The 10,253-nt window shown below is 40.0% G+C and overlaps 1 protein-coding gene across 1 annotated transcript in view; it reads right to left on the bottom strand.

The window, feature by feature from the left end:
- Positions 1–8,485, bottom strand: part of LOC109513079 (NT-3 growth factor receptor-like) — a 68,189-nt gene extending 59,704 nt beyond the window's left edge. Inside the window, exons 1-2 of the mRNA XM_019865288.1 lie at positions 8,118–8,485; positions 2,686–2,760 (exon numbers count right to left, since the gene is read on the bottom strand). Coding sequence (XP_019720847.1) covers positions 2,686–2,760; positions 8,118–8,398 — 356 coding nt within the window. The 5' untranslated portion in view covers positions 8,399–8,485. The remainder of the gene's footprint in view (positions 1–2,685; positions 2,761–8,117) is intronic.
- Positions 8,486–10,253: the final 1,768 nt, after the last annotated feature.

Genomic DNA, 10,253 nt, shown 5'->3' with positions numbered 1-10,253 from the left:
GCTGTAGATCCTGGTTGTGTGGATCAGGGAGTCTATGTCCCTTTCGCTCTTAGCATACAGCTTTATGTCATCCATGTAGAGGAGGTGACTGATCATAGCTCCATTTCTGAGGCTGTATCCATAGCCTGTTTTGGCGATTACTTGGCTTCGGGGGTTGTGGTTCAGTCCTATGCAGAACAGCAGTGGGCAGAGTGCATCACCTTGGTATATGCCACATTTGATGGACACTTGGGTAAGTGGCTTTCCATTGGCTTCAAGTGTGGTTTTCCACATCCTCATCGAGTTCGCAACAAAGGCTCTGAGGGTCCGGTTCACCTTCAGAGCAGCTGGTTCATTTGTGCTATTAGGCGCTCATGGAGTGCTGTGAGTTTCTTTAGCCAGTAGGTGTGGACCATGTCCGGGCCTGGTGCTGTCCAGTTCTTCATATCTGAGACTATCTGAGATTATTAGGACCCTGCCACTGAGCGTACACTTTCGCAGGTTGTGTTGCGAACAGCCTGTTTATTCGTCTGGCCTCATTCTCTTTCGTGTACCACTTTAGGCGGCTGGACAAGGCTTGCAGCCTTTGTTTGGCAGTTTCGAGTGCTTCAGGTATGGTCATCTGGATGTTTCCGAGCCTCCTTGATCTTAGCCTCCAACCGTCTTTTCCATGGTGGGTAACGTGTCTCATGGCTTCCATGGTTGTTCTTATAGCCAAGCATCTCTAGGATCACTGATGTTGAAGCATATATCAGCTCATTGGTTTCCGTGATCGTTACGGTCGGGATCGCCCTCAGTGCTGCATTCACACTTTCCATGAGACTTTCAGGTGGTACTTCACATAGCCGTTGTAATCGGTTTCTAGGTTGCCCAGCTTTCATTCTCGCCATGATCTTAGCTTTCAGATCAGTTGCTGCCTCGCTCAGCATTTCATTCATTGGGGCTGGCCTCCCGTTCTCATCATCTGCATTCATTGGGGCTTGCCTCCCAATCTCTGGTATGACCTCCTCCTCTGATCTGGCAGCCTGGGGCCCTTTACCGTGGACCCTGCGTTGTACCTCATCAATCTCAAGTTGTGACAGCAATTGCCGTTTGTGGATGTTGGAACACTGAGCTACTAGTTGTTTCGTGGTCAACCGTGACTGTGGGTTTCGAAGTAACCATTCAACCCGCATTCTCTGCATGTAACCCCTCTGACTAGGGTTGCTTGAGTAGTAGCATTACAACAGAGCCATGTTATCGCATCTCGCCCATCTCCGCTTTGTTCCAGTAGCCCATTTTTCATCAAGGTGCTCTGGTTCAGCACCTGATGCAGACCTTGTTTGGCCAGGCGACGTCTGAGCTGGCATGTCATTCGTTTTATTGTCTCTCATCATTGTATGAGAGACAATTGTAGCGTGAAGGATCTTGCCCAAGGACCCACACTGGATAGTGTTATGTGCTCATTTTTGCCCCAAACGGGATTCGAACCACTGTCTCCCGTATGCCAAACCGATGCCTTACCAACTGAGCTATCCAGCCGCCTGCTACCTTATTACAGCCTTTGACACACTATTTACTTTTACAGAGGTTAGAGCTCACTATTGCCCGCCCTTATTCAGCGACAACTAACAACAACAGAGGAGCAGCTAAGGTCATTGCTGTGGGTGCCTTTCTTGCTGCCCCACAGTGAAATAGATCATGTCACATTTTTTTGTATTTCTCATGAGGGACATCCCCCCCCCCCCCGCCCCCCATCACATTATTGCACTTGTATAAAAAATGGCAGTCAGTACATTTTTCTTGAGCACACTAGCTCTGTCGGTCACCGAGACTGAATGAGTTAGCGATTTATGTCTTGGCTTTTCTTACCCTCTTATTACTGTGTTTATACTTAAAATGTTACATCATTTTTCTCCGGGCACTCCGGTTTCCTCCCACATTCCAAAAGCATGCCTCGCAGGCTGATTGAACACTCTAAATTGCCCCTAGGTGTGAATGTGAGCATGGATGGTTGTTTGTCTCTGTATGCCCTGCGATTGGCTGGCAACCAGTTCAAGGTCTCCCGTGCGTACTGCCCGAAAACAGCTGGCATTGGCTCCAGCATTCCCGCGACCCCCGTGAGATTAAAGCGGATCGGAAAATGAATAAATGAATGAATGTTACATCAACCTGCCAAGAGACTACAGCTGAAAACGAGCAAATGGCTATAATTTGGCACATACACATGCAAATCTTCATTAATATGCACTGTCCTTTTTTATATTATTTTTTTTAATGGTTTACATGAAGTGTGTCAACACTAACTACTTTTTCCCTCTTTCCAGCCAAAGCATGATGCTGCCACTACCATGCTTCACTGTATATATGGTGTTCTTTTCGTGATCAACAGTGTTCTGTTTGTGCCAAAAGTACCTTTTGAAAATATAACAAAGTTCAGCCTTGGTTACACTGAACTATAACAGGTTTTCCCAGGAGATTTTCGTACGGTCCAATAAAAAAAAACATGTCTGAACAAGGATTGACTCGCGTATCTAATTTGCTTTTCTTACTAATTATTTGGAAAGATTTGTCACACTAAATGTGAGCATATGTAATTGCGTGTAATTCAACAGGCTCAGCAATGGATTCATGCTGCGTGGATGTTTTGACAGAAATAAGGGGAATCTTCCCAATAAATCATTTGCAGTGGCCAGCGTGTGTTTCGAAAATCATCTCATGACCTACAGTCTCTGCAAGCCCGTGTAGAGTTCCATGTGACCTTCTCCCAACGTCTGCAGACCAGTCCAGTTCTCAATGTGTCTGTGAATAAGCAGAAAGTGTGAGTCAATCATTATTTCACTGAAGAAAAAAAGCACGCGCGTGCGCGCGTGTGTGTGTGTGTGTGTGTGTGTGTGTGTGTGTGTGTGTGTGTGTGTGTGTGTGTGTTTCTTGAAAAATGTTAGTTTGCTCGTTTCAAGTGAATGTTCCAAATAATTTTTACAGTTATGTAGTTTTTCTTTTATTTCAAGTTGTGTAAATCTACGGCGGGGCGCCAAGTTTAAATGTTTCATTTGGACGAAAGGATTTTATTTTTTTTATTTAGTGTTTATTGCGCACGTGTGGTCTTTTAATATATCAGGGGGCAGAGTTAGCAAGAGTTAACCTCAATGCTAACACTTGATTTTGTCTTGTTCATAAAGGCCATAACTCACTGAACGGTGAAGGCTTACGAACGTGTGCTCACCTCGCAAATGTTTTTTTTTTTTTTTTTTTCCATCAGGGTTCATTTCAAGGTCGAAAACGGTCGCAAATCCATTCACCTACAATATATTTTTTTTCCCACACAGAAGTTTTAAACATGATGGGGACAAGAAAAACTGTTTGGAACCATTAAACCTGTTCGGGCAAAGTCTTTGCAACTGTTTGGAACATTGAACAAACACTGACAAAAAAGAAAGAAAAAAAAAAGACGCATTTGCGACATGTACGCACACACTTGCAAACCTCAGCCACTCAGTGAGATACGGGCTCAAGTGAGCGCCTTCGAGTGTTCCTGGTCTAATTTGACTGGTCTGTTTTTCCTGCTTTTAAATGAACACTTGCAGTAATCACAGCCAAAGTTTTATTTATCATTCTTTTAAGCTGTGAACAATATTTCCGACTAGTGTTCAACACAGCAAAATACAATTAACAACTGAGAATGTAGTCCTAAATGAAGATATAAGAAGAGACAAAAGACATCAGAAACAGAGACCAAACTTTCCGAAGAAAAAAAAAATTGCTTGTAATATTCCTAGAACATTCCTTTGATTTGAAATCAAGTGGAGGATGAGGTTTTATTACTTTAATGTATAACATTCATTCTAACAAACATAAAACATTCCGACACACTATTAGTTTGTACGCGATGCATCACACCTGCACGTGACACATCTCAAACAAACCATTGACAACTGGACACACTCAAAATAGTGTTGGCGCATAGTAGAGCTTTGCCTGGAACAGGTCTGACTGTCTTTGTCCCAACTGACTCAGTCAGCAGCAGCGAGGAAGTTCATAGCCAGAAAGGCCAGCCAACCATCACACATCCCTGGTCATACTTGGAGGAGTTATTCTAAAATCAAAACTCATTTGGAATGAGCGAGAAACTTTGCAAACTGAACAGAAGTGCCACCTGCTCATGGCTTTCAAAAACTCGCTGTCAAACGAGAAAAAGCAGACTGAGCTAAGTTGAATGTTTATTATCAAGGGGTGTCAAGGGTGAGAGACTGAATTAGACTTGAATAGACAATGTGAGTTTCATTTATTGCTGTAGGTATTACCAAGTAAGTGACTTGCGTTAGCTCATAATAGATGTACAATGTTTGCTATGGCTCGATGCTTCGCGAGACATCCCATGGTTTGCTGGAAAGCAACATCCTGTGAGTCAATGTTGCATGCTCGTTCGGTGGGCTGTGTGTCATATTTGAAATTCAACCGAGGCCAAATCTGAATTTATAGATGTTATTTGATCTTTCACCTTCCATCCATCCATCCATCCATTTTCTGATCCACTTGTCCTCACAAAGGTCGCGGGGCGTGCTGGAGCCTATCCCAGCTGTCTTCGGGCAGCCCTGAACTGGTTGCCAGCAAATCACAGGGCACATAAAGACAAACAAACATCCGCGCTCACACTCACACCTAGGGACAATTTAGAATGTTCTATTAACCTGCCATGCACGTTTTTGGAATGTGGGAGCAAACCGGATTACCCGGAGAAAACCCACCCAGGCACGGGGAGAACATGCAAACTCCACACAGGAAGGCCGGAGCCAAACCCTGCACCTCTGCACTGTGAGGCCGACGTGCTAACCAGTCGACCACCAGACCACTCATGTTATACAGTATTTTTGCTATGTGCAGTATTTGTAGGTAACACAAAGTAATTTTGGCCAGGTATGTCATCTAAATCAGTGGCCCTCGAACATTCCTGCAGCAAAGTTAGGATGCACACTCACTGACTATACCTGTCATATCTTATCATATTTTGCGCTCCATGAAACACATTTTCATGCTCAGTTGTATACATGGCACCTAAACATATTTGCCTAACATATATAACAATGAAGTCCTAAAAATAAATAACGTGTAATTTTTGGAACAATCTTTTCAGGAAATGACCAAAAACATAGCTGCTGTCCCTATTTTAAAAATAATCAGCTGCACATAAAATGTACATTGAAAGCTGAATTCAAGTGAGTAAACAATGCACCTCGAGTTATTTTGTACATTTTGACTCTGATACAGGAGAGTGAAATTTTTCTTCTTAAAAATGTAATTTATTTAGGGTGTTTTGAAGCCTCAAGAATAGACTTATGGCATTGCCATTCATTCCAAGAGGGAAACATTTGACAGGTGGATTCATCTGATTAATTATTATTCCACAAACATGAGATTAATCATAAAACCACGTTGAGGCCGTCGGCGCACATAGAACATTGTGAACAATAATGTTTGACTTTACTTGTTTTGCAGGCTCTGAAACAGATTGATGACATTTCCATGCATTTCAAGAGGGAAACATTTGACAGAAACAGACAGAACGTGTTTTTTCAGATATTTTAAAAAAAGAAAAATCACGGGTCACATTAACAACAGCGGTTGCTCCAGTGACGTCACCGTTGAAGCTACAGTACTGTATGTCGACGCTCGCAGATGAGTCCAAAGTTAGCTAAAAGCTAATGACACGACTCGACACTGATCGCTGCAATTTTGTATCGATTCATGTCAGCGGTGACAAATAAACGGACAAGAGCAGATAAGTCCAACGTTAGCTGAAAGCTAACAACTTTACTCAGCTCTGATCGTTGCTAGTTTTAATCAATTCATTTCAGCGCTGAGAAACAAGTGCAACTGCACAAAGTGAAGCTTCACTTGCAAATTATGTTTTCACATAAAAATGCTTTTATCTATAAAAAAAAATCATTTACATACATATGTGTGTACAACGTGCAATGTCGGGATGTCACTGAAAAGTAAATATTGGGATTTTGGGGGGGTGATTTGTTCTTTGAAGCATTAACCATGTGCTGCAGTCGATGTAAATAAGTTTATATAACGCAACATACAATTTTACAAAAATTGTAAAAGTATTATTCCTGAATATTTATTTTACTTTCAACCACTCGACATGTTCAGTGGCATCAGTGCTATACATACACATATAGTTCTTATTTTTTTCTTTGTATTTTTGCCCTCTATGGACAATAAAAGCGGTATTGTGCTATGACCAAAACATAAATATAAATCTATATAAATAAAACATGAATTGGAATATTTCATATTACACAATTTTTATGCTTTATCTTTGATTTAAAGATGACAATACGCAAAAATCTACAAAAATTGTAGAAATTGTAACACATGGGTTACTATCAATTTGTTCAATGTAGTGCCTTCATTTTAATGAGCTTACATAGTCATAGCCATTATTGCAATTATACTAATAGGAATTAATAATGACTATAATTATGCACATTCCCTGGTAAACCAGGTATTGACTTCTTAAGAATGGAAATAAAATCAAGCAAACAGCCCGAGTGAGGAAAACTGTTTCAGCAAATTGATGGATGGATTTGGAGCACAATAAAGTCCACATGGAGGAAAAATAATTTCAATAATTTAATTTTACATGATTACATTCTCATCCTTTCATGGCTGATGCAAAAAAATACATTAAAATAACAAATCATGATTATAGAGTCACGATTTTGCTGTGGAATTGAACCTTTGACATATTGTTTTTCAAAAACCTATTTCAAAATATACTGTAGTAATGGCGTCTCACGGTAATGTTCTTGATCAAAGGTTGGAAATATTCTAAATTCAGATTCAAGTTGTTCTGGAAGTGAATTTTTATGAGGTTGGCCACTCTGGTTTAATCATTGTTACATATGTGTGTACAACGTGCAATGTCGGGATGTCACTGAAAAGTAAATATTGGGATTTTGGGGGGGTGATTTGTTCTTTGAAGCATTAACCATGTGCTGCAGTCGATGTAAATAAGTTTATATAACGCAACATACAATTTTACAAAAATTGTAAAAGTATTATTCCTGAATATTTATTTTACTTTCAACCACTCGACATGTTCAGTGGCATCAGTGCTATACATACACATATAGTTCTTATTTTTTTCTTTGTATTTTTGCCCTCTATGGACAATAAAAGCGGTATTGTGCTATGACCAAAACATAAATATAAATCTATATAAATAAAACATGAATTGGAATATTTCATATTACACAATTTTTATGCTTTATCTTTGATTTAAAGATGACAATACGCAAAAATCTACAAAAATTGTAGAAATTCTAACACATGGGTTACTATCAATTTGTTCAATGTAGTGCCTTCATTTTAATGAGCTTACATAGTCATAGCCATTATTGCAATTATACTAATAGGAATTAATAATGACTATAATTATGCACATTCCCTGGTAAACCAGGTATTGACTTCTTAAGAATGGAAATAAAATCAAGCAAACAGCCCGAGTGAGGAAAACTGTTTCAGCAAATTGATGGATGGATTTGGAGCACAATAAAGTCCACATGGAGGAAAAATAATTTCAATAATTTAATTTTACATGATTACATTCTCATCCTTTCATGGCTGATGCAAAAAATACATTAAAATAACAAATCATGATTATAGAGTCACGATTTTGCTGTGGAATTGAACCTTTGACATATTGTTTTTCAAAAACCTATTTCAAAATATACTGTAGTAATGGCGTCTCACGGTAATGTTCTTGATCAAAGGTTGGAAATATTCTAAATTCAGATTCAAGTTGTTCTGGAAGTGAATTTTTATGAGGTTGGCCACTCTGGTTTAATCATTGTTGATTATTATTGTGAGCAATTAATATGATCAGTGTTTTAACAGATTAATCATTATTAATAACATATTTGAAAGTGACGAGCAAATGTTTGAGAGGTGCTTACAAAATTAGAAGCCCTTTACATGCATTTCCCAAGAAGGAGCTCCTTCTAACATTCCAGAAGTTGTTGGAAAGCAATTTTGCACAACAATTTCATTCTGCACCAACCAGCGATGGTCCATGACATAGCAAACTTTCAACGGCTGCTCAGTGGGAAACGACAAATCAAATAGTAAAAGAGTGCCGTGACACTTACATGGAAGTGATGTTCTGGAAAAGGTCTGGAGTGCTCCTAGTAGTATTTCCAGAGCTCCCAGCATCCCGGAAGAACAGGAGTGGGGAAAGCCCACGGTTGTCTGCTTTGGTGCAGTAGATTTCGTTGGGCGAACAAGCACAGGTGGGTGGGCAGTCCGGCAGTGATGAAATTCGCTCATTGAGAAATAAGAAGTTGAGCACAAAGAAAAGCCTCCAGCAGTGCCATATTTTGGATGGCTGGCACCCATCGAATGGGACCAAAGCTCCAAGTCCATACATCATGATCAGAAATGTGAAAGTAATCTATTTTTTCCTTGCCAGGGTTAGTTACATCCACCAATGTAGAATGCAGCAACCAGTGTTCTTACTTTTTTCTCTCCTTCAAACCACTCAGTGTTTTGATTTGGCTGTAACATTCGGGCGTGTTAAACAGTCACTGACAAAAGCCAATCGTATTTCTGCTCTCTCTCTCTCTCTCTCTCTCTCTCTCTCTCTCTCTCTCTCTCTCTCTCTCTCTCTTTTTCTTTCTCTTGCCCCCCCCTACTCTCTCCCCACCTCCCACCTCTCCCCGAAAGTGACATATTCCAAGAAAAAAAAACAAATTCATCCTACATTAAAGGTGAGATATTGCCAGCATATCAAAAATTGTTATTTCAAGAGAAAAAAACACCCACAATAAAGTCTTTAATTCATGAAAAACATTTGTTATATTTTAGATAATGTCAAAATTCATCCATCAAGCCATTTTCAACACCACTTAGGCGTAGAAAAAAAAGTAGTGTGTTTCCGGTAACCCGACCGACCGAGAATTTCTACGTCGAAAAAAAACTTTACGTCGGCATTTTTTTCAAACAACCCTCTATACATTTTTATGTAGAGGGTTTACATCGGTGCAAACTCTCGCGATATTTACGCTGAGCGCATGCGTCGTTTGTCCAGTCGTCTGTCAACAACATTGAAACATGGCGGCGGCCGTGATCTCTGACGACAGTTTAAACTGTTTTTTCTGTGTTACATTCGCATGCTCGCACCGTAATGTTAAGAAAATAGCATCCATTGATGTATCGAAAAAAATTCAGCGAACTATTTGATGAACACCACGGGCCGAGTAAAAACCGAGGACGGAGGAGGACGGCGGAGGCCGCAGCGCGCCCTGGCCCCCCTAGTCCGGAGCGGGGAGAAAACTAAATAGGTGGCGGCGGCGCCAGCCGCGGAGCGGCGGGTTCAATGTCTTCTTGTTTTATGGTTATTTTGTTTAAATTTTTGATGGGAAAAAAAAAGATGAAAAGAAAAAACTTTGTCCGACCTACCGACCCTATGCTGAAATTTCATGTTACCGGAAACACACTATCTTTTTTGTTTGGCCTTATCCTGAACAGGGCTGCGGGATAATGTCAAAATGAAAACAAATATGTAATTTTCCATGATTGAAGTGCAAAATATAACAAGAGACTTGGGACCATTTTTTTGTTTGTTTGTTTTGGTTTTTGCAATTTAATCCCAGGGATTAATTAAACAACAATGGTATGACAAAATAAAAAGTAACTATTGGGTTGCTTCTCTATTTAATCAACTGTTTTTTTTTTTTTTCTTAAAATCACATTGTGAATAGAACCAAACATTTCCACTGGGCCAATTTCAAACACACATATAAATTCAAATTTCAAATTTGAAAATGGGTCGTATAGAGATGTAAAAGGTCAAAATCAAAGCTCAGGACAATGAAGCTCAAGATAAGCAGTTTGCTAGTCAAAATATGCGTTTTGCACCACAAACACATTAAAATGCAGAACTGTGGATGGGCTAGCGTTTTATGTGACAAAACGAAGAGACCAAACATGACAGAAATCAGTGAACGCTCACTTGTTACGCCCATGTTGACCTTCTTCATCGGTGCACAAGCTGCTCATGACACTATGTATGTCAGACGGCTTTTGACTTCAATGGCTCAGCACAGTGCTGGAGCTGGACATTTGGGGCCCAAGGTAAACACAACCAACATCCCAAACGTGCCCATCACACTGCTAAAGTATTGTGTGATCAATTCAAAAGATGAGTTATGTAATTAAGGCCACTTTATCCTGCTTTTGAGGTCACAGTTATCTGACAGCTAAAATAATTACAACAAAATATTTTT

The sequence above is a fragment of the Hippocampus comes genome, unplaced genomic scaffold (assembly GCF_001891065.2).
Source record: "Hippocampus comes isolate QL1 unplaced genomic scaffold, H_comes_QL1_v1.1 scaffold180, whole genome shotgun sequence".
Classification (NCBI taxonomy): Eukaryota; Metazoa; Chordata; class Actinopteri; order Syngnathiformes; family Syngnathidae; genus Hippocampus; species Hippocampus comes.
Note: the sequence above shows the minus strand (reverse complement) of the source record. Positions and strands in the feature narration are given on the sequence as shown.